The sequence below is a fragment of the Clupea harengus genome, chromosome 8 (assembly GCF_900700415.2).
Source record: "Clupea harengus chromosome 8, Ch_v2.0.2, whole genome shotgun sequence".
Classification (NCBI taxonomy): domain Eukaryota; kingdom Metazoa; phylum Chordata; class Actinopteri; order Clupeiformes; family Clupeidae; genus Clupea; species Clupea harengus.
The window spans coordinates 10762011-10787243 of record NC_045159.1 but is presented as its reverse complement, the minus strand read 5'-3'; the positions used below and the strand labels follow the sequence as shown (position 1 = coordinate 10787243).

The following is a 25233-nucleotide window of genomic DNA, read 5'->3' as shown; positions in this document are numbered from 1 at the left end:
AATGTGTTTTTTTTAAGTTGAATCAATCACCATAAAGTAAGGAAAGGTCAGAGACTTTGGATGGTTTTTTTATTTTTATTACCAACATCACACAGTGAGGTGGAGTTACCAGAGAAGGAAGATGTTTCACACAACACAAGTTTTACTTGCAGTCCAGCTAACACTGAAGGAATGGTCAAATTTGTCACTTCAGTGTTTGCAAGCTTTGCATATCTGCACTCACGTGTGTGTCCTTTCCTGTCTGTGTGTATGTGTGCGCATGGAGTGATGGAGTCAGTGGCTGGTTGTGTTTAGGCCTTCATGGCAGCCACAACGGTGTCGTAGAGGCTCATGAACCTGGTCTTGATGTCCTCGAACACGGGCCCGGCCTTGGCCTGGAAGGTCTCGGCGTGGGGGGCGATCTGATCCTTCAGCTGGCCAGCGGCCTTCACCAGCTGCTCCTTGTACTCCTCGGCGTAGGGGGCGGCCATGGTCCTGAGCTCCTCCAGGCGCTCGGTCAGCTTGGCGCGCACGACCTCCACCATGGGCTCCAGCTTGGACTTGGTCTCCTCCACGTTGGCGGCCACCTTCTGGCGCATCTCGTCCATCAGGGGCTCCAGCTGGGTGCGCAGGGCCTGGACCTCGGCGCGGTTCTTGGCGGCGTACTCCTGGAAGACGGGCTCCAGCTTCTGGCGGTACTCGTCCACGTGCTTCTGGAGCACCTCCTGCAGCTCCACGCGGTGGGGCTCCATCTTGGTGCGCAGCTCCTCCACGTCGGCGACCACGCGCTCGCGCAGGGTGCGGGTGGAGTCCAGGAGCTGGGTGGAGAAGGCATCAGTGAAGGGGGTCAGAGAGTCGGAAGCGGTCTTGGCATAGTCCTGCAGCTGGTCCAGGTTTTCTGTCAGCTTCTTCCTGAGGAAGAGAAGAGAGGAGGAGAAGAAGAGGAGAGGAAGTGTTAGAGGAGAGGAAAAGCAGAGGACATTGGTATGTATATGGGGAGGGCATTGGTATGTATATGGGGAGGGCATTGGTATGTATATGGGGAGGCTTTGGGGTTACAGTGGGGAACAGTGAGGCTTTAACTAGTATTCTGTCATTCTGATATTGGGTGTGGGTAGATTCTAAAGAGGAAACTTGACTTTTATGATTTGATTGTAAAATTTTGACAAACCGTTATCTTAAAAGTTAAAGACAAACTTAATAAAATAGAATGTTGTAATCTTGGTAGATTTATCACATTAGAGACACTGCTGGTGCAAAATCAGTGATAAACTAAATAAATCTGTAATTGTATTTCTACGTTTTTCTCTTTGTTACAGGATTTGTAGCATTTAACCTCAAATCAGTCTGGCTGCGATCACTTGATTCTATCAAGATTGTGTGGGGTCATTGTACCCATCACTCACACCCCAACCACACCCTACTATTATCAGCATCCCCCAACAGCTATAGATCTACAGTGTGTCAGGAACAAGTGACCTAAAACATTTTATCTCATTTCAGGCTTTTGAGTGAGAACAAACAGATATGGCCAGTGACTGCAAGTAAAACAGTACCATGGGTATCAAAGTCCATAAAACCAGCTTGGGAATTTTAGACACAGGTATTCTACAGCACCCAATGGTATGACATTACTTTAAGTGAGCATGCAGGTCCCCATCAACATAAAAAGCAATGGCAGCTGAGAGGGTATCTCCTTACTTGTACTGCTCATACTCTGTGCCGTCCAGATGGTCCAGGGTCCTCAGGGCAGACTCCTTGACCTGGGTCAGGTACACCAGGCTGGCAGCCTTGTAGTGCTCCAGCTGGGAGGGAGCATCGGCCTGCAGGGAGCGGGCCTGGGAGCCTGAGGGAAGAAACACCGGGAAATCAGAGGACTTAATTAAGGAGGAGTTAAGAAGTTAACAAGGCCTGATTGAGGAAAGGACTAAATTAATGAGGAGTTAAGAAGTTAACTAGGCCCGATTGAGGAAAGGACTTAATTAAGGAGGAGTTAAGGAAGTGAACTAGGCCCGATTGAGGAAAGCCATGGTAGACGAGTAGTCCTGGTGGATGGTCTATGGTGCTGAATCCACCCAACACTGAATTAGCCATACGGTAAACTGGGCTCCACAGAAGTCTCCAGAACACTAAAGCCATACATTGTACATAATGAGCTGAACCCATGACCTTGGTACTGGTAAAATCCTACACATTTTACTACAGATTATACATATACATATATATATATCCAATAATGGCTTGCATGGCTTTGATACATTATAGCAAGTCAGCATGCATTAAGGGCTTTGGCCTATTGTCTGTGTGTTCTTTGATTGTGAGAGCATAATGGAAGAATACTCACCAACGACCAGGAGAAGGGTCAGTGTAAGGGCCACGAAGTTCATGGTGAATCCTTGTGATAAAAGAGAAAGACAGAAACAAGAGAAAGAAAAAAAGAAAGAGAAAACACAATTTAAAACATTGCTTTTCAAACCCATTCCATACCTATTTTCATTGAAACATTACTGCACAGGTTCTTTGTTGAAATACACTTTTTGTCACACACTACACATCTCCTGTGCTTCTACATTCCTACACTCTGTTCCCAATCTTTAATGACTCATTTCTTCCTCTTAGAATAAGACCCTCCCGTTTACTCATCTCTGTCTTCAATTCAATACCATCTTTCCACTATTTTCTCTTTGCCTCTTTCTATGATCTCTGAATCTCAATTGAATGTGTCATCTGTCTGTCTTTCAGTCCTGACTCCATACTCCTCTCTGCCATGCTCACTGATTCTAGTTTCTCTATCCCCCCCACCCTCTCTGCCATCATTCTTTCTCTTGTCTCTGTCTTCAGTGCTCTCTTCTGTTGCTCTGGGCTGGCCATCTTACCTGAGGGTGCTGCTCGAGGTGAGTGAGGCTGAGGCAAAGGGCCCGATGGCTTTTATAGGCCCCCTGTGGTGCCAGGAGTTGGACCTCAGACCTCACGCATGGCAGTTCAAAGGTCACTGAGGGAGGAGGAACGTCAGTTAACTGCATTGAGCAAATCAGCTCATGCACCGAACTACAGAGACACACACACACAGGCATGCACGCAAACACACACACACACACACACACACACACACACACACACACACACACACACATTTCTGTACATTTTCTCATCTAACACCCTAAGGTCATTGGCATCTCAGAACATGACCCATTTAACGAAATATCTTACTCTAATGTAATTGATCAACCATCTCACCACAACACTGACAAGTATCCATAAAACAATGGTTGCAACATTGTTGATTAACTAATCTTTTGTTTTTTGTTCTTTGTCATTAAGTCTATCAGCCACTAAAGGTGATTGGATAACAAATGAAAGAATAAAGAACAGAGGAGAAGTCAATTGTACTTAGTCAAAGCTTAGTAACAAAAGTAACAAAGCAACAAAAGTAGAATCTGTAAGCCATATTTTGGTCTTGCCTGTGCTAAAGTCACACCTCACATTTACATTTACATTTACATTTAGTCATTTAGCAGACGCTTTTGTCCAAAGCGACGTACAATGGAGAGAACAGTCAAGCTAAGAGCAATAAGGAACATGGTGTAACAATAAATACTACTTTACATAAGAATTAGTAATGCTAATCCACATGCTTCCAGACTCTGTATAAAGTGTGCTGTGTACACACTGACATGTTGTAATAATATTAGCCACTGACTGTGATGGTGAACCATCAGATCTGAAATACAGTGACAACTTGCTGACCAAAACTAGTGAGGCATAACCATTCATTTTGTACATGACTCAGTCCACACATTTTAAGTCACAATCGTTGTAAATCACGTGGCAGAACAATGCACCACCACTGCATTCCATTCCACATCGCATTCCATTCCAACACTTATGCTAACATATGCTAATATTTAGCAAACAGAGAGGATATTCTAAGGTGGCCCTAATAAGTTCTCCTTACGTCACCTCAGGCAGTGACTCTATACTTGGCACTGGGCTTAGGAGCGTCTCAGAGAGATGGACAAAATCATGTTCCACGGCACAGAGGGCATCCTGGAGAATTTGGCCTGCTCTGCCTCTAGGTGTGCTGGTGGGGGGTGAGATGGAGGACCCTGTACAGGAAGAGGTGCTAACTCTGGCTGGTGTGTGCCAGTCATGGATTCTGGCTCATGTGTTCTCTCATATCGCTAAAGACCGGGTGCCAATCGTTGCTCTATATAGGAATCGGATTGCTAATGCAATCATTACTCTTTTGGATTTATTTTGGCTGCACTTGTGTGTGTACACATGTATATTAGTGTATGTGTGTGTGTGTGTCTATGTACATGAATATTGTTAGATTTATTGTCGGAATAAACATGTTCTTTCGCTAAGCCGTCTTCCACAAGTCTCTTACTCTGAACGAGATAACTTGAACCAAGTTCGGGCCTTGGCGATTTAATCAGGAAATCCGTCGAAGTAAAGCATAGTCTTTCAATGTATGTGTGTTTGAACTGGAAGGAGAGCTGCTGATTAGAAATGCTGACTCTGGGGCGACAAAGTTAGTTATGGTGGCAATAAAAATGTATGGTTTTGAAATGACATTATCTCACCTAGTGACGTGTCAGACCTCCTACATGCTGAAGATTTTACAAACTGTGTTCTGTTGGCAGAAGACCAATTATCTAGCACATGTTGTTCTAACATTATGTGAAAAGGCAAAAAAGAAGAAAGGTCATTCACCTTTGTAAAGAAAGTCAGAAAAAAGTAATAGCATAAATTCATACATAGGAGAGATTCATTTGCATGGTGTTAATGCTATTGTGATACTGATATGACTTATGATGCTTAGCAATAGTGAAAAACCCTATTTTCACAAATAGCCATCCAGGTCAGCAACAGTTCAACTGTAGAGGGGCCATTGAAACAAGAGCTGAACCTATGACCTAACATGATTGATTAGATCATATGATTAGGGACAACAGTAAGAACATATCATGCTTAGCTAGTTGCTGTAGCTTGGGCCCTTTTTCCCCAACAAGCTGCCGGTTCGTTCATATTGACTCTGGAGTTGATGAGGGTGGGATTTGTTCCAGAGTCCACAGTTATCTGGTCTAGGTAAGGACCTCTTGTATTCTGTTGTGGAGCAGTGATGGGGGCATAGGAACTTTGGACTTCCTGAAATCTGTCACTCCTTTGTGCTGATGAGCAGATAGTTCTGACTGCATAGGGGAACGCTGTGTGGTTTAAAAGGTCAAGAACGTATGGACTAGAATAAATGAGCAAAGTCCACATGTGATAATACAGAGAGTAGAAGATCTGCTTCAGCTCAGAGTGGACACCTATGGCTTAACCATGCTAGTCATGGGCATTGGGAGACTATGGTACAGGGGGAAAGGAATAGAAGCTTTGGGCGAAGTTCATCTATTTAGCTGCATGTTGCTGTGATTAAGAGAATAGTCTGAAGGCTCCACTGCCACACTCATACTAAGTGAATTTCCTTATGGAAATGTGCAGTCAAACATCCAGGCTCTACTTTTTCAACTTCTCGAACATCTCAGACTAAAAATAGCTTCATGCTTAGTAGTCTACATCTCCATTAAGCCCAATTGTTAGTCAGATTTATGTGCAGGGCCTTTTTTAAAATAATTTAATCAGAACCATTCTGGATGATGACAATACAAGTTCATGACCAATACCAGAGAGCTGTCCTACTTGAACGACAGCTACACGCAGACATCTCTCTGCTGACATCTAGAGGTCAACATCTAGTATGGCAATTCAGTGTTATGCGTTCTGAATTGACATTTATTTGCACCTCTTATAAAATCGAACTGAATTATGACCTTTAAGTAACCCACTTCAATTCCTCTAATAGATACAGCTATATTTGTATTGTGGAGTAAGAGCCATTTGCTTATGAATACAAGGCAACTTTTTAAAATGTTTTGAAAAACCTGACCCAGTCCCATGAACTCTGGCTTCTATATATTAAAATACTGACCATGCAGTTCCACTGAGCCTCCATTCAGCACAGAAACAAAATCATATAATTCTGCACCCAAGAGCCATAATCAATTCTCATAATCTTATTCAACTTGATAGGTTCTTGTGATATCTGAAGATGAATATCAGTGGTAAAGCCACAAACACACACAGGCTTACAGGTATACCCCTTTATTGGAATGCTTAGAATATAGGGATGTGCCACCAGCCCAGGCAGAGTGCTCACGACTCAGGGGGGGAAACGTTCACTTCTGTTAGACACCACCACAGACACAGTAAACACACAACGCTACTTCATCAAGCTCAACACTGACATATGTTATATACAGACTTATGCTTATTTACACCTCACCTAACACACAATGCTCTAACGGAAGCTTACGCATTTTAATGCTCAGGTACAGTGGTGCATTCTCTCTCACACACACACACACACACACACACACACACACACACACACACACACACACACACACACACACACACACACACACACACACACTCTGTAACAGACACACTGAGATGCAGGGACAGGTGAGAAGCAAGTTAAGTGCTTAAGACACCGCGGTCGTGCATTGGATGCTCAATGGAGGTTACAGTATCCATTTCAGTGAAGTTTAAGGCCGAACACACTCACTCACACACACAGACACATAATTTCAGGGCCACATTCTGTTCGACTCAAGTGTGCAGGCTATCTTTATCATGACGTCACAAGGGGATAGTGTTACCATAGTGACCAGTTCGACCAGCCTAGGTGTCGGATAAGCAAGATAGACGTTACTTTTTAACTCTACACAAAGGACAAAAAAAGGAAAAACAAACAAAAAAGTTGTTGCAGAGAGAAAGGCTGACAAGGTGAGAAAGACTATGAGAGAGAGGTGAAGTAAGTGCATTCGTTGTGTGAGGATAATCAAAAGAATTCACATCACTTGTGTCTCATGTATATCTTGAATGAGTGCATTTAACAGAGAGTGAGTGAGTGAGAGAGAGATACTATCAGTGAAGGCCTTTTTAGTGTTGTGATCTTCACAGCTACTTTGGCTGACTGCTGCTGTTGTGAGAAGGCATAGAGATTCTGGTATTCTGGAAGAAACACACTGAGCAGCAGGCAGAGTGAGCCAGGCTACAGTTCACAGGTTTTCTGGCACAGCAAAGGTGACACTATGCTATAAGTGTACACGATAGTGCGGTAAACGGTGCACTTGAAAACCTGGACGGGGAAAGACAAATTTGGAAGTGACTGTTCTCACTTTTACTGTAAATGTCAAGGTTTGACATTCTACCAAAATGTGGCTTGAATAAAAAGTAATGTAAACATCTTTCACCGGCTTTGAGGAAAGTAAATTACAACAGGGCATTCACATCGGCTGTCCGCAAGGGTGAAGTAAAACAAACTAAAAGCTGTATGAACAAAAATTAGCAGGCCAGTTACTTAAATATTACACATTATGTCTGTACATTTTCAACTAATCAGAGCTCTCTATTAAGTGCTTGACATTGCCTTCATGGGGTAGAATAAAATGTATCTGCACACCATCCACCAGGGGGCTTTACTCAAAAATGCTTGCTCTGCGTGTTATGTATACATCAGAGCAGAGTACTGCATCCTCCAGACCTCTCCCTCCCCCTCTCCCTCTCTCTCTCTTTTTCTGTTTAACATGTGTGCTCTTGTGTTTTCCTCTCTTTCAAATGACACCTGACTGTGTTAGTGTGAATCCGAGTTGAATTTAGTTCCCTCTTTTTTTTATTAGTTTAAGAACTCTCTCTCAACCTTACGCCCTCCTTCTCACTCTTTCTCTCTCTCCAGTTTGTTGTCAAACACTTTCTCCCTCATTTCATTGCTACGTTATAGCCCCCCCTCCCCTTGGAATGAATGAGAGCCACACTCTCTCACGCCAACCACTCCTCCCCCACCCCTCAGACCAGGGAGGCCCGCCTCTCCTGTGGTATGTCATCCAATAGCTGCAGCAGCAACTCGTGGAGGGGTGTGGCGATGGTGCTGTAGCCGCCGGCAGTCAGGTGCAGGTAGTCGAACATGTCTCTGACCGAGACGGTTCCGTCGGAGTGGAGGAACGCGGCACTCATGTCCAGGAACTGGACGGGCCCCATGCGGTCCAGCGCCGAGCGCAGCAGGTTGTTCACCGCCGCATTCTTCTCCCGCAGAGGGTTGGAGCGTTCCCCCCGGGGCAGCAGACCCTGCGGAGAATAGAGAGGGCAAGAGAGGGAAGATGAAGAAGAGGAAGGACACAAAGTGGGTGCTGTCTGGTATATGGCTGGGCAAGGCCAAGCAGGTTTATTTATACAGCACAAATCACAAATCATTGGTAATTGAAAGTGCTTTAAAAATGGGCAGACAAAAGAACATAGAAAAATAAAAGACTAAAAAAAAGTAGAGAACAGATACATTTTGAGCCTAGATTAGAGAGGATGAAGAGGATGAAATCACTCACTTTGATTTTGAATAATTTTAGTCTTTTTGAAGCTGGCTTTATCCAACAAAACAGGAAAGAAATATCCTACTATATTTACAAGAAAATGTGCCCATATTCTTGGTGACTGTCTGGCAATTTAGCTACATGGGCCGACAAGTTTCTAGATAATGAAATTCAGGATGACATCAGACAATAATGCATCTTAGCCCATTGGCAACATGAAGTCCTTTGCCAAAATCCACAACACAAGACACAAAGACAGAACAGAACTAGGTGGCACAGTGGGACAGAGGAGGCAAAAAGCTGAACTTAAAAGAGATGGAGACAGTCAGTGTTTGGAGAGACGAGATTTTGTGTGTAAAAAGGGGGTAGAATGTGGCAATGGCTTTGGAACATCTGCGGTAAGCATCGCTAGCAGTCTCACAATTCAATGTTGAGTTTAAGATGGTAAACAGTAAACCACATAAACCGCTGTGTATACCTAGGCAAGACAGAATTCTGTTAACTCTTGACTGGATTTTAAATATTCACTGATAAAATCCAGAAAGCATTGAAACATGCATGGCTCTGACTACCTCCCAGTGTGAGCCATTTTCTTACGTGTTGCTATGCTATGCCCTCGGTTTGGCTCTATTTAACCACAGTCATACATGTTTCTGGCCCAAGTATCAGTTTTGGTTTGGTTTAGTTACTTGGTATCATTTTATATTACTTTTGCAATATGTCATTATTTCTACACTTACAGTGGGGAAAATAAGTATTTGACCCCCTGCCGATTTCGCAAGTTTGGCCACTTGCAAAGAAATGCATGATCTATAATTGTAATGGTAGGTCTATTTTAACAGTGAGAGACAGAATATCAACAAAAAAATCCAGAAAACTGCATTTTACATAAGTATTTGATTCCCTACCGAACAGCAAGAATTCTGGCTCCCACAGACCAGTTATGTGCCCACAAGGCACACAGATTAGTCCTCATTAGGCCTAACAAGGTACACCTGATCTCAACTGGTGACGTGTATAAAAGAAACCTGTCCAAAGAATCATACTTCACACCTTCAACCTCACCACCATGGGCAAGACCAAAGAGTTGTCCAAGGACGTCAGAGATAAGATTGTAGACCTGCACAAGGCTGGAATGGGCTACAAAACCATCGGCAAGCAGCTTGGTGAGAAGCAGACAACTGGGTGCGATTATTCGCAAATTGAAGCAACACCAGACAACTGTCAATCGCCCTCGGTCTGGGGCTCCATGCAAGATCTCGCCTCGTGCAGTATTGGTGATCATCCCAAAGGTGCCGGATAACCCCAGAACTACACGGGGGAGCTTGTGAATGATCTCAAGGCAGCTGGGACCACAGTCACCAAGAAAACCATTGGCAAAACACTACGCTGTAAAGTCCTGCAGTGCTCGCAAGGTCCCCCTGCTCAAGAAAGCACATGCACAGGGCCATCTGAAGTTTGCCAATGAACACTTGAATGATTCTAAGGAGGATTTGCAGAACGTGATGTGGTCAGATGAGACCAAATTCGAGCTCTTTGGCATCAACTCGACTCGCCGCGTTTGGAGGGGAAAGAATGCTGAATATGACCCCAAGAACACCATCCCCACCGTCAAGCATGGAGTGAAAACATTATGCTTTGGGGCTGTTTCTCTGCCAAGGGTACAGGATGACACCACCGCATCGAGGGGACTATGGTTGGGGCCATGTACCGTGGAATCTTGGGCGAGAACCTCCTTCCCTCAGCCAGGACATTGAAAACGCAACCTTAAAGATTTGGAGAGAATCTGCAAAGAGGAGTGGACCAAAATCCCTCCTGAGATGTGTGTAAACCTGGTGACCAACTACAAGAAACGTCTGACGTCTGTGCTTGCCAACAAGGGTTACTCCACCAAGTTCTAAGTCATGTTTTGCTAGGGGATCAAATACTTATTTCCCACGATCAAATGCAAATCAATTCATAACTGTTATAAAATGCAGTTTTCTGGATGTTTTTGTGGATAGTGGGCAAACTTGCAAAATCGGCAGGGGGTCAAATACTTATTTTCCCAAAATATAACAAATCCAAAACCACTCAAAAAATGTAATATGCGTTTAAAAAAAACTTACAAGAACAAGAGCTCTCAAATATAGTGAAAGAACAGTTCTCATATTATGTAGTTATTCTTTTATATGCATTTCAAACTTCAATGACCAAAAAAACCCAGTCAAATACTATACACCAAAAATGGCAAAACGGTTGCATCTATAAACATGGGAATACCTGGACCGGCAATGCCTGAGACATCATCATTCACTACAGTACGCCATTCACTGGGCTGGACTAAGGTGGGACAAGGAAGTGTTTTGCCCCATGTAAGTGAATGGGCTAAGCACTTACAGAATAGTTTAGTGCTATATGGTCATATAGTCTGGGTTAGCTGTATAGGTCATAAATGATCATCATCTATGATGTTTGGTGTGGTATTTCATTGCATAAATGTAAAAAATGCTTGTAAATGTTTTTTTTTTTTTAAACGAGGATATCTGATTGGACAAAGAGCATTGTCAGTCAATACGCCAGCCAATCGGATCTAATTGTGGAGTAACATAACATATGGTTATGTGCATTCAGCAGCTTAGTGTTTTCAATGTTAGCCTGCTGTCAGTGATCTAGCTTTAGCGTGCCAGCTGAGAGTATTAAAAGATGTTCATTAAACAATTTTGTCATGAGTCCAAAGTCTGTATAATGTTATATTAATACTATGACAATAGTTTCAATAATTTTAGATATGTGTTCACTTGTGGCACCTTGGCTAGCTTACATTAGCTACTCGCTAAATAGCTGCCTGGGACATAACACTATGAACTGGGACCCTGCCATCACAGGCATTGCTGGTCTAGGTCTCCCTATGTCTATGGTCACATCTTTGACAGTAGCTACTTCCACTTTGGGTGAGTTGCTTATTAGGTCTGATTGGTCAACATCACTGTCTGGTAAGTAAAACTATTTAGAATTTGTCTTCAGCTGATTCAGACTAGTATTTTCATAGCTTTTTGTTTGTTTTACGACAAGTAATGACAAAGTAGTAGTCGATAAAAATGTGACAGATTACAATAGAATGTTCTATAAAAATAATAATATTTTAAGTGAATTATCGAAATAGTATATTTAGCCTTCACTTCAGATTACAGGCGTAATTGCATCTGCGCAATCTTGACTCCAGAGTGTTCACGATGTACATTCATTCTACAATGCCAAACAAATACAAATACACACTAAGATCAGATATAAAAACTTACCAGGACAACGACTTTAGACCTGGGGAGGCATGAGCGTACATACTGAGTGATGGTCAGAATCCCCCCTGCCACCTGTTCTGCATTGTGCTCGTGGTTATTGGTTCCTACCCACAGAACTACCACCTACGGAGAAAAAAAAGCAGTCAAATATACCACTTGTTCCAAGCCTACAGCATTTCACGTGCTTCCATTCTGAAGATATTAGAGTTTTACAAATAAAAATGCAATGCATAGTGCACGTAATCCTTGCACATGTGTTTCAAGCTCCACCATCTGGGGAACAGAAGGTCTTCTTCTGAGCTTTCAGTTGTACTCTTCTACACCCCTGCTCATGATTCTAGAATTTTGCATGTCACTAAAAGACAAGTAGTACAATATCTCTCCTCTGTGGGAAAGGGTTGTAGGTAAGATATGGTTTGAGTGTAGCAACGTATGACTGTTCTGCTTGTTGGGGAAAAAACATATGATGAATCTCTTTCTCTTCCTTTGGTGCACATAAATGTACAGGATCTGTTGTAGTTGACGTATTTTGTCTCTCTCCTTCTCCCTCATTCTATTCCTACCCGAGGTCTGATGTTCTCTAGTTCTCCGTTCTGGAGTCTCCAAAAGACGTTGCAGGTGGTATCCCCTCCGATTCCAAAGTTAAGAGCGTGAAGAGGAGAGAAAAGCTCTCGCCACACCTGCAACAACAACAAAACAATCATCATCATCATTTTCCAAACTGAATATTGCTTTTTTAATATTAGGTATGTGTCCTGTATAGCATTCTACTTGCTACTTGATAGAAGTAACTGCATAAACTTCATAGTACTTTTCCACCTCTCTGCTCACACCGTTACACTGCCATCTTTCAGTGTAACTACTACTTCTATACAGAGGCAGGGATCATCTCATTCTTGGTGATAGCAGGCAGGTGATATTTAAGTTGTAGATTAGGTCTCCGACCACAATCTGTGACGTGCTGATTCATGAAGGCTCTATGATCTTTGATGCTTATTCAAAAGCACACATTCTACGATGTATAAGAACGTAGAACATATCTTCCCTTTCCTTCATACAAGGGTAAAAATCTGTTCAGTAATACCACATAAGTATTTCTAGATGTACACCAGACATAGGAAGTAATGCTTTTCCCACTCTACTCCAAAAGAGGCCACAATTGAAGCAGCTATACCCAACCTCGATTTCTACATCAAAAGCATTTCTACCATGAGGCTGCAGATTCCAATTCCATCCATAGATAACCAACAATGGAGGGGATTTAGCCTTACATATGTAAGCTGATAGAAATACACACAATGACGTATGAGCACTTTAGGAGATAAATCAGCGCACTTAAAGTAAAAATGTATTTTTAAGAGAATTTTTAAGATTAAATAATTTAACACCAACCTCATACTGCTGCATGAGTTGAATCATAGAGTCTCCGACAAACAACACATCTGGCTCGGCATCTTTACACTCCTGCACAAAGCGATTGTGCTGCAAACACACACACGAGAGAGAAAGAGAGAGAGAGAGAGAGAGTAATTCATCAGTTCAAATATACACACACGAAGGGCAAACCGGTCATGCACTTTGGGCCTTTTCTACTCTTAATTTCAGCGTGGCTTTTTCTATTGGCCAGAGATAGGCTAAGGCTCATCAAGAACATGTGACAACAAAAACAGTGGTAGTGAAATGAGCCTGCCACAGTATGCACAGGCAGTGTAGCTTGGTCCTATCTCCGTATGCAAGCATTCAAACTGACCACAGAGATGGCTCGGATTTCATTTCATTCAAAACCCATTGTCAGCACTGTGCGTGGGGGGCATGTTAAAATGGTCAAATTCTTGTTAGTGTACACACAAGCACACACACACACACACCTGGGACATCCACCGTCCGTCTCCTTGAACATCCTGAACTGGTACGGGCACAGCAGCAGGGTTTTGCTCCTCCCCACTCATCCTACAAAACAACAGCTTTTAGCCCAATAACCTAAATAGCACACTTAACAAGGACACTACACGAACAGTCATCCTAAGTCCGTGGACCATTACAACACACACAAAAAACCATTAATATTGACCTTTGTAAGACCGCAAAATTATCTTCAGGTGGGTCTGCTTGCTGCTGAGTACTTTTTTAAAAGAAATGTGTTTATGTGAAGTTTGGCACAGGTGCAACTGCTATTAAGGGGGCGGTGAGTTTGGAATAATGTTCTGCAACTAAAGATGCAGCCTTGTCGTTATGATGACAGGAGACGGTGACAGTTGTCCCCACGTTCTTGGCCGCGCAGCCTTTAGTAAAACGCACAAACAGTGCACTCTGCATTCGCTTTCAATTCTTTGATCTTCTTTTGCAACCTGCACAACAACAATCCGATTACAAGGCGAACGCAGAGAGTTGGACAGCTTCCACCCTGATCTCTAGAGATGAAAGACGAGACCATATGATCGCCGTATAGCCTCTAACACAAAGGACCCGGTTGTATGTTTCAAGGCCTCGGTCATACATGATGCTCAGGGAGCTCGATGCTGACAGCTAGTAAGCACACTACTTCATGGAGGCCTGTGGCGAATAAGCCGAATGAATCGAATGAATATTCGTACTAAATATGGAAGCGTCGTGACGATATTAGTGCTTGCAACAAGACAGATAAAAAACAATATGTGAGAAGTATTCTGACGTTGGTGACTGCGAATCTGCAAGCAGTCGTTTTAATAGCATCAAATCTCATAAATCACACATCAGAGCAGAGCCATTTCATATGTTCCCGAAAAGAAGTATAAAATCCATCCATCCATTTGGATCTTAAACCTTCAAGTTACCAATAAATCCCACATGCCCGTGTTGCCTACCTACTAGGCGGCAAAGAAGATTCTGTCACGTAGACTGCACGGTGCACTAATGTCAGTCTGATCGAAGATGCTGGTGTTGTGGTGCGGATGTTGCTGTTACGAACGCTCGGGTTCTCCTCCTTTGTTATTCTGCTAGATGGCGTCGAAGTAACCAACAGTAGTCATAATATGGCACCCTGTATGGTTATCTTTGAAAGCGAATTACGCGAATGTTGCAAGAAAATCACAGAATATTTTGGTAGAAGCGTGTCGATTGTCCATTCCACCCCTGCCTCCCGCTCTCTTCCAGCGTTACCGCCCTCGTCCTACACACTACTTCCGCCTCCAGAAGTCGTCGTCACGCACTTCCCATTAAAACATGCACCGCCCCTGTGCCCTGTACCAAAACAGGATAAATTGGCACCTAGTGGCGATGCTGTGTAAGTTAGGGTTGAAAAAAAAAAAAAAAAAGATAGATAGACAGACTATATATCTTTCTATAGATCTATATAGCTATGACTATCTATCTATGATCTATCTATCTATGAGGACTTTATTTCCCCCTAGATTCAAGGATCCAATATGAAATCCAATCAGCAACAGGAACGGTCAATTACTGTCAAAAATTCCAATGCACAAGTGGTGGATGTAGCCATCCCAGCATGAGAGCGGCAGAAGCTAATGTTACTTTTCTGACCGCACACAGAAAACTATTTGACTTGGTTTTCTATACTGGTCTATTGATTGGCCACATAGCCGTATAAATAATTTGTTCCTGCAACCTACATGTATTTAAAACACATACAGACAGAATGGATGCCTACAATACGCATATCAAGAACATATTAGACTATTCGCCAGAGATTGGAGCGCAGGTTGGCTAGATTATTCTGAAATCAGGTTTCACGACACCTCTAGTTAACTCCGCCTCTAAAAAAGAAAATGTTCTACCTTGAGGAAGTCAGAATGGTCGTAACAACGCCGCACTAAGCTCATTATCCTCACCTTTATCGATTGATTTGTAAATTTGAAAACTTAACCAACGACAACTGTATAATCTTAAAATCAGTCTCTTTCTGAGGTCAAGTTCATCCCATGATTCGAACATGGATATGCTTGTTCGCTGTGCTGGCAGGTTTCGCCACGCCAGGTGAGTGAGTGTGGGTGTTTACAGGTCTGTCGACAAAATTCTGAGAAAAAGATCAGCACTCGGCTACTAGAAGTGAAATCCTCTCGCAACAGCTGGGCTGAGGGCATTTCAGGTTATACTTCATTTCATTTTAACCTGGATTAGACTATAGGGTACATTTTCAGATAAGCTATTTCAACTATTTCATGACAACTAAGCTACATAGAGCTGTCCTGTAATGTTACTTGCAAAGTGTGTCCGCCATTTATAAACTAAACGCTGCCACACTCGTTCACTCTGGATACAAAAACTAAAACTTTTATGTCTGTTTAGTTTATAATCAAGGCTTTAAGTTAATTGATGACAGTCTTAGATACAATGTAGCCTATATGGGAGGAAGTGGGGACATTTTTAATTCTTAGAGTGCGACACCTGTCCTACAGGGACCATTGGCTTTAGGCTTATCTGATGCTGATACCTCAACCGACTAACACAATTCTCACGGAAGAGGTTAAATGATCCTTAACAGGGTGTTTAGATGTAGGATGTCATTCCTTCATCAACATTTGGAGGATAAAATAGAATGATATGCCTTTTTCCAGGCAATAATTTCCACACATTTTCATACCATAATAAGTAGATAAAAGTATCACTGCCAAGCCCTGGAACTGCAAGTGAGTGAGTAATTAAGGACAAAGTATCAGCTCATTGTAAGGAGTGGCCCAGTAGAGGAGATGTCATGACATTATTGAGAGAGAGAACGTGTACAAATCAGTGCTGATATGTGGATTTAGTTACATAGTAGAGGTGTGTAGTGTGTATGGCGTTGTAGTCCGCATAGCTTAAGTGGAAATATTTGTTTTCAGTGTGTGGGAGTTGGTTGTTTGAAGGCCGAGGACGGTTAGGACTGTTTGAAATATGACTGTAGAAAGTGAGTCAATATGCCATATGTTATACAAATAATACAATTGAACTACTCAAACAACATTGTTCATTGTCCTTCCATAGTGTCAAGGGTCTATATCTAGTAGAAATGCTGTGATGACTAGGCCTATTGTCAGTGCGAGCTAAAATGTTGACACTTGGCTTATTTGTTACGTCAGAAACATGAGAATCTGTGTATCTGTTGGAAACATAGAAGACAGTACTGATTTAAATGGCTGTTTTGGGTCTCCTGGACAGCTTGTCCATTCATGTTCTCACTCTTGTGGTCTGACATGTACTGGCTTCACCTGTAGGCCCAAATCTATCAAAATGTCTCATTGGAAAAAAAACGTCTCTCTTTTGTCAACAAAACAAATCATAAAATATAGCTGCAAGCAGCCCAGCAGGGCATAGTTGCCATGGAAACTTGGCAAACATCCCACAGAGGCTGTCCAAATATGAAGTGAATTAATGAAGAAATTCAAAATGGCCACCTATATATTTGGCAATTGTCTCAAGAGGCAACTCAAGCACCTTAAGTGGCCCTCATACAACCTTGACCCACTGAATCCTATCTCTTAATGCTAATTATTACCTGGGAGTCGCCGGGTCTGGGACCCCATTTGTTCACAGAGAACACAGGGGTGTGAGACCTCCAGCCATGATCAAGATCTATGCATGAGGTTGACAGTATGTCTCTGGTCAGGGAGGAAGTTTTGAGGGCTTTCACAACTTTTCACGTTTTCCAAATAACACTATCATTACCACTAGGAATGAGATGTATTGAATTATTGACTATGGAATATATTTATTAAACTAACTCTTACATCCGGATCCCTTCAGTCCTAATACATTCCAAAAGGAGGATCCCAAAAACTCTTTGAACTACAGGCCACCTGTTACCCACATATTGTCCTGCAAGCTGCAGAGGAGTGCCAGCATAGACATAGTATACTACTATGTATACTATGTCTATGAGTGCCAGTGTGTGCCATGATCTAGGGTTACCAATCTTTCCAATAATAGCCCTTAGTAGAAATCTTTACATTTTAAAAGTATTAACATTTTAATTAGTATTATAATCTAATGTTACAGCACTTATACAAAGTTTTTAATGATCTATACATTGCATCTTTCCTTCTACCTCTTCTCTAGATCAGGTTGTGTTATGTTGTTGATGCTAATGAAATGGCGGTATTACTTGTTCTCCTTGGGTTCCTAAGATGACCATTGTTCGTAGCCCAGTTTCTTCCCCCAATACAGGTTGGTAACCCTGGGGGGCTGTCCCACCCCCAACCCTTTCTCTTTACCTAACGCTGTTTTTGATTCTTGTATGGATCCTAAAGCTAAATGCTGCATGTAAGCTAATACGTTTTCTCCTGACTGACGTATGTATGAATCCATCTGCTTGCTCCTATTTGCTCTGCTGTTCCTCCCTTCCCCCCTGTGAATATTTGGAGCTTTTACAATCAAATCTAAATCTAAATTGTTTAATTCAAATCCATCTGTATGATGCCCATCCAAGTCAATTTAATGATGAGGTTGAAACAAAGCTGCCTTTACAATAAAATACACAGATACCCAGGATACAGCTTTGATAGCTTTTCATTTGATGAAAGTATAGCATCAACTGAATTAGCTTGTTTGAGAATAAATGAGTTGGCTCTTTGCCAGTTAATGACAGGGACAGTAGGATTTATTTTGTGCAAGAGGGGCAAAACCAGGCACGCACAAAAAGGACTGGCAAATGGGGCAAAGTGCGGGCTTGGAAATTGCAGGCTGATGTTGGTAGACAACTTCAAGTTCCACAGTGTATTGTTGCGACCGCTATGAGACCAGACATGATGTTGTTTTCTGAGTGTGACCGCATCGTTTACTTTATTAAGTTAACAATTCCCTTTGAAGATGCAATTGAGGAAGCATTTGAAAGGAAGAAGTATGTGGCACTGGTTTTGATTGATTTTTCCCATTAAAATGCCCTTAAAATGGTTGCAAAGTTTTGGGCACCCCTTCTGAAACCCCTTCTGTACCAACTTTGTTGCTTCTATCTGCTGTGTAACAAGCTGACTTTAATTTTTTTTTTAGCTTAATTCCCCCTACAAGCAGCTTTCTTCTTCTTGCCAGCTTTACTGCTTGGCCCCCAAAAAAGCTGTTTTGATTCTGCATTAGAATGATGATTGTAATGCATGGACTTGGTGTTAATATCACACCATAGTGGATGATCCTCAATTAACCAGTATAAAAGCAGAATGAGTATGCTATTTTCTATTTCTTATTTCTAAAATGCCCTGGAATGTACATTCCTAAACACACACTACAGGATGCTACAAAAATTAGCCGTTATGTGACACTGAGACTTTTATTGCTCAAAGGCTTTGCATCCAGATTGATTTCTAAGCAAAGTGAAATGGCCCGTGTTGCTGAAACAGGAGACTCCATTACGGGCCATTTAACCACAGGTGCCTCTTGCACACATTTTTGTCCATATGATGATGAATTAGAATAGAACAACCACTGTTTTGTTGTGTGATTAAGTATATGTTTAGCCTCCTTACGTCACAGTAAGAAAGGACTGTAATCCAAGCGGTCTCAGCAGTGTGTTTTTTGTACAGTGCTCATCAAACTGATCAGCTTTTTTTTGTATGGTTTTTGGCCGGTTCTTTCAATGCAGATCAAGATAGAGGGTAAATTCCACAGTGGTGGTGATTTGCTACAGGTGTTTTGGCCTGCCTACAACAAGTCACCTCTTGATTTCAAAGACACACTCCGGGGCAGTGGGGCCTGGTGAGCTCACAACTGGCAGCTGCCTCAGTAGTGGGACAGATTTTTGCCTTCCTCGTGCTTCACTGCCTACTCAGCAGATTGGCACCTGCTGCTGTGGCTGAAACTTGCAGCTAGTGTCCGTGGCCCTGAACTCAGTTGTGGCTACTGCTTTCTGTGATAGCAAAGCTTGTTGCTTCAGTCTGAAGGGGCAGTGATCTAAGCAGTCTCAGCACTGTGGCTGAGATTGAGGTCATTTTGCACAGCGGTGTAATTTTTAGGTCATTTTGTAGTAGTCCATTACTTGAGCTGATAGGCCTGCTTGAGACTCCTTGTGTGTGAGACACAAGCTCTTGTGGTTTTGCTGTTTAACGATTGCATCAAATCGATTTTTCACAGTTTCAAGAACAATTCCCCTGGGCCCCTCGTGAGTTAGTGTGAGAAGTATGAATGTGATCATTTATTTGTAAGATAACTTTTATGTCCTGCTTGCAACTGCGTACCAAATGTGTGTGTGTGTGCGTGTGTGTGTGTGTGTACTGCATCAATGTATGTTCTGTTCTTTTGCATATACTGTATGTGAATCGATTATGTCCATGTCAGACTGTATATCAGAGAGAGAGAGATTTGTCCCTGATAGGTGAAAATTTACCCTAGTTACCTCAGGGCAAGTATATTTATTAGACAAACAACAATTGCAATCGGGCTCACTCCCAGCACATGGCTGAAAGTGAAGCCATGATAAACACATCGCACAAGGTTTATACAGTATAGACAGAAGTTTAGCGTTCAGCAGGGATAACCACGTGGTGGATTTCTGATGTCCGAGGCAAGGATGGAAGTTTTGCACAAGGTCGGAAGAAGCACAGTTCGACCCTTCTTATCACCTCTGGTCTAAACATGCTCTTGTACATATGCAGCCTAAGTGGCACCTAATAATCTAAGTTACACACACACACAGAAACACAGAAAAGCCATGTTTCTGCTTTCATAAGCACATATTCATACAAGTTATTTAAGTCATTAACAGTGCTTGGAAATTATCTCCATTAGTCCCGTATTTCCATCTCTATCATTCTGTGTGTCTTGCTTATTAACCCATACAGACCTCCTGTCCCACAGGTATAGTCCAGGTGCGGGCCATCGAGGTATACATGAACCGGAAGGAGGTGGAGGCGGTGAATGGCACCAGCGTGAAACTCCAGTGCACGTTTAAGTCATCGGAGCCCATCTTTGAGGACTCTGTCATCGTTGGCTGGAACTTCAGGCCTCTGAAGCCTGGCGCCGAGGAGACGGTGAGGCCGCTTAGAACTGGCTATGAGGGTGGACATGCTTGTGGAAATGCTTGATTTGGATTGGGGGGGGGGGGGTGTGTGTCTCAATGTCCCTGATTCTCACTGCAGAGTGACGTGACATTCTTCACAGATATTTTCCTGATCAGGTTTCAGGTGTAGCACATTTACTGATGAATCACTCTAGGGGGGTTCTACATGGTATGACTTTCTGTTCTCACCTCATCTTCTCTCATTTCCTTCAGGTGTTCCACTACCAGGAGGGCCCTTTCCCTCCGACTGAGGGCCGCTTCAAAGGCCACGCAGTGTGGTCAGGGGACATCATGAAAGAGGATGCCTCCATCACGCTCCTCGACGTCCAGTTCAACTTTAACGGCACCTTCAGCTGTGAGGTGCGCAATCCCCCAGACTTCCAGGGCATCGCAGGGGAGGTCATCCTGAAGGTCGTCGAAAAAGGTGAGTGAATCACGGGATGGAATGAGTGATAAAGACTTAGCCAAAATAGACCAAAATAGACTTGGCTGACAGGGATGTTATCACTTTTGGCCGATTTTATTTGCTGAAGACAGAGGCCAGTAGAGTCCCTGACTCATATTCTCTCAGGGTAGCTAATAGCTACTAGAACGAGTTCATTCCCATATTATTGAGCTCAGACAATACAGGCACTGTATATGATGTATCTCATTATCTATGTGCACATGATCAAGAATTGTTGTGTTTGATGGTGTTTACAGAGACGATTTTCAAAGATGGTGCGTATTTTGACATATTTCTACTAATATAGGCTTGTAGAAAACACAACATATGTAGAATCTAGACTGATAGAAAAAATAGAACACAGTCTGTTTTTTGGCTTATAGTTGACAGTATGTTTAAATCTTACCATTACAATCTTTCTCTGCCTTCTCAAGCAAGAGTAGTGGGAATCAGTAGTCTTGCAGAGGATGTAGATAGCGCTGGGTGGAATAACACTGAAATCATTCTCCTGAAACCTAATCAGAGCCCCACCATGAAAGATTAAATGATGATCATCGGAATACAAAATATTGTTCTATTTGGATGGCAGTGTTTGGGTTGTGCAGTGTCTTTTCTCTTCCCCTGTGTCTCCAGCTTCCATCTCAGATATCAAAATCTTGGCGGCGTCAGTAGGAGGCGCCATTGCAGTGGTCATAGTCATCCTCATAATCTTCGTCTTGGTGCGGAGGCGCCTGAGCCTGCGCGATGACGACGAAGAACCAGAGGTGGAGCTGCGCGAGAGCCTGCGGAAGGACCCCACCGTCTGGTGAGAGGCGCCCCGGGCCCCCAACCGAAACCTGCAGGGTTCTGGATGCTGGCTCCGGCCTATGGAGACTTAGGGGCTGTGGTCGTCTGGCTCCTCTGGCTCTTTGAGGCTCCTGTCTTTCCCATAGGTTTCACACTTGGTCTTCAGCCACCGAAAAGGGAGCGAGGCGCTGAGCTAGTGCGAAATATATTTCGAGTATTACTTGACCGACAAATTTCACTGTTGCAAAATGATGTACATATTCACGTATGTGATTTTTACTAGAAGCATTTAGCATTGTTTTATGATATATATATTTTAAATATTCATAATTGTTTTTATTTTGAATAGAAATATAACAGACCTTTTTAACAGACCTTTTTTGTTTCTTTGTATTGATAGATTTTATATTTTGAATTGGCAAACAGAAAGGGAAAGTTTGGAAAGAAATAGAACTGGTTAAAAACCACAGTGCTATTCTGTACAAGTTCTGTATTCAACTGGCATCAATACAAACCAGGTTATGTGCCCTAATTCAGGCTTATTTACTGTCTTACAATATCCCGGCATTCTTGTACAGAGGCCTTTGTAAGCTTGGGTAGCCATTGGTGTCAGTTGAAAACAAGATGGTTGCATTCTCGTCCTACAGATCTATTCCATTCATGCATTGCCTTTTTATTATTTATTTCACCAAAAATCTCTATGACTGTATGACGAGACTGCAGTCACACATTCTCTCTCTTCTCTCTCTCTCTCTCTCTCTCTCTGTTGGGAAACTGATCAGTGTGATATTACTCTAGGCATGATTGTTGGGACGTGGTATATCTGGCTGGGGTTGAGTTGGATGGATGTTTTGTAGGTTTTTGTTTTTCTTCTTCCATTTCGGTCTAAAGAGACTTTGGACTAACGTCTCCAAATGCTTCCTGCTCACTGCAAACAAATCAGATCGCACACTGTTGGTCCTGTGACTTGGGCAGTCAAAGACTTCTGAGACGGATCTTAATTCTCTCACGGAACATGGAAAAGGATGGCCATCTTGTCAAGAAGGACATGGGCATTCCCTTATCCCTATCTCGACTGGAGGAAACATGTCTTTGGCTCTCTCTCTCTGGGTTTACGCAAGGGCTTGTGGGTAATCAAAAGCCAACTACCTTTCTTCCCCAGGCTGTTGTAAGCTTTCAGTGACAACAGCAGGTGGCCATGTAAGCTAGATATGCAATACTGTGTGTGTGTGTGTGAGTGTGTGTGTGTGTGAGTTTTTCTGCATACCTGTGCATATTCTGTGTGTATGTCTGGACATGTACTCCATGTGTGTTCATAAACCCCCTGTATGTCAGCAAACCAGAGGAGGCCATTCACCTGATGATAGTGGAGAAGGCTTTCGAAGTGGACAGCTCGGACGGAGGGTCCGAAGAGAGTAGCGATGATGATGATGATGACGAGGATGACGAAGATGAAGATGATGACGACGATGATGATGACGATGGAGGAGATGATGATGATGATGATTAGCACAGGTAACCTTAGCGCAAACTGAGTTATAGCAGGAAAGACAATAGAGACAGACAATACTGTCAGTTAACTGGCAATGCCTAACCCATCACAGACGTGTCTAGCACTGCTCAGCTACTGCCCTAATTCTGCCGTTACTGTAATTCTAACATTGATAATCTGTGTTATTAAAAGTAAATCGTGAATAACACAGTCCATCCTGAGTTCAACACCAGGTGTCACTTGATCTCCTTCTGGTCTGCCGACTCCACCAAATGTGTGTTTGACAGTTTCATTTCAGTGTTAATGATGTCTTTTGTAAGGCTTGATGGGAAATTTGAACTTACTTGCCAGTGATCTTTCTAGTGCTGTCATGGACCAAGTGATGCAGTTGCTGCTGCTGTTGCAGATGTGTATGTGTGTGTGTGTGTGTGTGTGTGTGTGTGTGTGTGTGTGTGTGTGGGTGCGGGCCTGCAGGGAGGTTTGTGTGTGCAAAGCGATTACCATCGGAGTGGATACCCAGAATGCTCTTCTCTGTTCCTGTGGGCATGTTGTATGAGTGGAGAGTGTGTGCTTGAGAAAGAGAGAAAGAAAAAGACAGAGATGTATTTACTGTATTATGGCTCATGAAGGTATTTGTGTTTGCACAAATTGTGGGATGTCAAATTTTAATGTAGAAAATATTGCACTGCCTTTTTGATATTCCTGTTTTAATTACAGTCAAACACACTGATCAACACTTAACACACTTAACATTCCCCATTTTCTATGAACTGTATAGATTTGATCATGTTTTAACAACCAATAAATTTGAGACTTTTCTGAGTACTGTTGAATTTCCTTTCATAGGAAAGAGTTAATATCTGGTCTGCAGCATACATCATACAATATGTCTACAGAAGTGCCAATCCCTACATGGCTGAACATGTTTCCCAAACGTGTCCATACTTGTGTGGGGACACTGAAAGACGAACGGATGTCTTTTTGCAGATCACCCCACTGTCCTTTATGTCATCCACATGAGGTTGAAAAGAGGAGTATTAAGGCCCATCCTGCCCTCTTCTCTTTCTTTGCACTTCTCTTACTAAACCTGAATGGGCTGAGTTTGACAAAGATCATGAAGCCTAATCCCTATGTCGCAACAACCCACCGCAGGCGTCTCTGGCATTTGGTTTGGTTTGGTTTGTCAGTGTGATTTTAAAATGATTCCCTCTCTCTATGTTTGACATTAAAATTCGTTAGGACAAATCTCACCTGCTGTACCCCCCACCCCCCACCAGATAACTTAATGAGATGAGCATTAGGGTTGGTCTGACTCAAACCCCTTGAGGCAGCAGCCACTCTGTACTGTAAACATGCTCATTTGGCTCAATTGAGTCTCGGGTTCAGATTTAGTGCATGTGGTTTACTTCTAAGTGTTAGCCCTAATAAACTGGCTTTGCTCGGTATTGACCGAGATAGTACAGTACATTTAAAGTGTCTCAATTTACTCTCAATGAGATGTACAGTAATGACCTTACTAGTGGAATTCTTGGCAACATCTCTGATGGCCTATTTAATGTGAACAATATGTTTGCAAATGTGTGAAGGAATCAGCATATTTCCTGTTTGAATTAAGATTCCATGGTGTATGAACATCACAGAGCCAGTCCTTTTATCTCCACTAGGTGGAGTACAATCCTCACCACTGAATCTGTGCATGACGTCTGCCCATGCTGGACCCAAGCCATATGCTCTTGCACCCAATCATCTGAAACAGTCTGGAAGTCCTCTGTATGTATATATAGGTGTGTCGGTTCCAGGCTGAGAGAGAATGCCATGAGACGATAGAAAGGTGAATTTACGTGCAACAAGGAGGAGGAATTGATGAGAGGGTG

General features: G+C 42.7%; 3 protein-coding genes across 7 annotated transcripts; 1 reads left to right on the top strand and 2 right to left on the bottom strand.

Moving 5' to 3' along the window:
- Positions 1 to 56: 56 nt before the first annotated feature.
- On the bottom strand, positions 57 to 2902 carry apoa1a (apolipoprotein A-Ia). Its single transcript, XM_012828452.3, has 4 exons — positions 2856 to 2902; positions 2324 to 2374; positions 1681 to 1825; positions 57 to 891 (listed from the first exon to the last, which is right to left on the bottom strand). Exons 2-4 carry the CDS (start codon positions 2364 to 2366, stop codon positions 291 to 293), a joined length of 789 nt encoding a protein of 262 aa, XP_012683906.1. The 5' UTR covers positions 2367 to 2374; positions 2856 to 2902; the 3' UTR covers positions 57 to 290.
- Positions 2903 to 6411: 3509 nt separating this feature from the next.
- On the bottom strand, positions 6412 to 14975 carry pafah1b2 (platelet-activating factor acetylhydrolase 1b, catalytic subunit 2). Of its 4 annotated transcripts, XM_031571811.2 has the most exons (7): positions 14521 to 14972; positions 13749 to 14025; positions 13546 to 13627; positions 13070 to 13159; positions 12241 to 12357; positions 11678 to 11800; positions 6412 to 8157 (listed from the first exon to the last, which is right to left on the bottom strand). In XM_031571811.2, exons 3-7 carry the CDS (start codon positions 13624 to 13626, stop codon positions 7879 to 7881), a joined length of 690 nt encoding a protein of 229 aa, XP_031427671.1. In that variant the 5' UTR covers position 13627; positions 13749 to 14025; positions 14521 to 14972; the 3' UTR covers positions 6412 to 7878. The 4 variants fall into 4 exon arrangements, with proteins under 4 accessions (XP_031427671.1, XP_031427672.1, XP_012683907.1 ...); XM_031571812.2 differs by lacking the exon at positions 13749 to 14025 and having other exon boundaries at positions 14525 to 14972; XM_012828453.3 differs by lacking the exon at positions 13749 to 14025 and having other exon boundaries at positions 14521 to 14971.
- A 443-nt stretch (positions 14976 to 15418) lies between these two features.
- mpzl2b (myelin protein zero-like 2b) lies at positions 15419 to 24184 on the top strand. 2 transcript variants are annotated; one of them, XM_031571814.2, is made up of 4 exons: positions 15419 to 15649; positions 20435 to 20607; positions 20850 to 21060; positions 21715 to 24184. In XM_031571814.2, the coding sequence occupies exons 1-4, from the start codon at positions 15595 to 15597 to the stop codon at positions 21888 to 21890; spliced, it is 615 nt and encodes a 204-aa protein (XP_031427674.1). In that variant the 5' UTR covers positions 15419 to 15594; the 3' UTR covers positions 21891 to 24184. The 2 variants fall into 2 exon arrangements, with proteins under 2 accessions (XP_031427674.1, XP_031427675.1); XM_031571815.2 differs by lacking the exon at positions 15419 to 15649 and adding an exon at positions 17508 to 17815.
- Positions 24185 to 25233: the final 1049 nt, after the last annotated feature.

Bases quoted from the DNA above. Each gene is read 5' to 3' on its own strand.
- pafah1b2 (XM_031571811.2), bottom strand. From the start codon at position 13,626: ATGAGTGGGGAGGAGCAAAACCCTGCTGCTGTGCCCGTACCAGTTCAG. The intron at 13,160-13,545 runs GTGTGTGTGTGT...GTGTGTTTGCAG, and splicing joins ACGGACGGTGGATGTCCCAG to CACAATCGCTTTGTGCAGGA. The intron at 12,358-13,069 runs GTTGGTGTTAAA...TTGTTGTTGCAG, and splicing joins AACTCATGCAGCAGTATGAG to GTGTGGCGAGAGCTTTTCTC.
- mpzl2b (XM_031571814.2), top strand. From the start codon at position 15,595: ATGATTCGAACATGGATATGCTTGTTCGCTGTGCTGGCAGGTTTCGCC. The intron at 20,608-20,849 runs GTGAGGCCGCTT...CATTTCCTTCAG, and splicing joins AGCCTGGCGCCGAGGAGACG to GTGTTCCACTACCAGGAGGG. The intron at 21,061-21,714 runs GTGAGTGAATCA...CTGTGTCTCCAG, and splicing joins CCTGAAGGTCGTCGAAAAAG to CTTCCATCTCAGATATCAAA.
- apoa1a (XM_012828452.3), bottom strand. From the start codon at position 2,366: ATGAACTTCGTGGCCCTTACACTGACCCTTCTCCTGGTCGTTG. The intron at 1,826-2,323 runs GTGAGTATTCTT...TTCTTCCCTCAG, and splicing joins GACCCTTCTCCTGGTCGTTG to GCTCCCAGGCCCGCTCCCTG. The intron at 892-1,680 runs GTAAGGAGATAC...TCTCTTCCTCAG, and splicing joins ACAGAGTATGAGCAGTACAA to GAAGAAGCTGACAGAAAACC.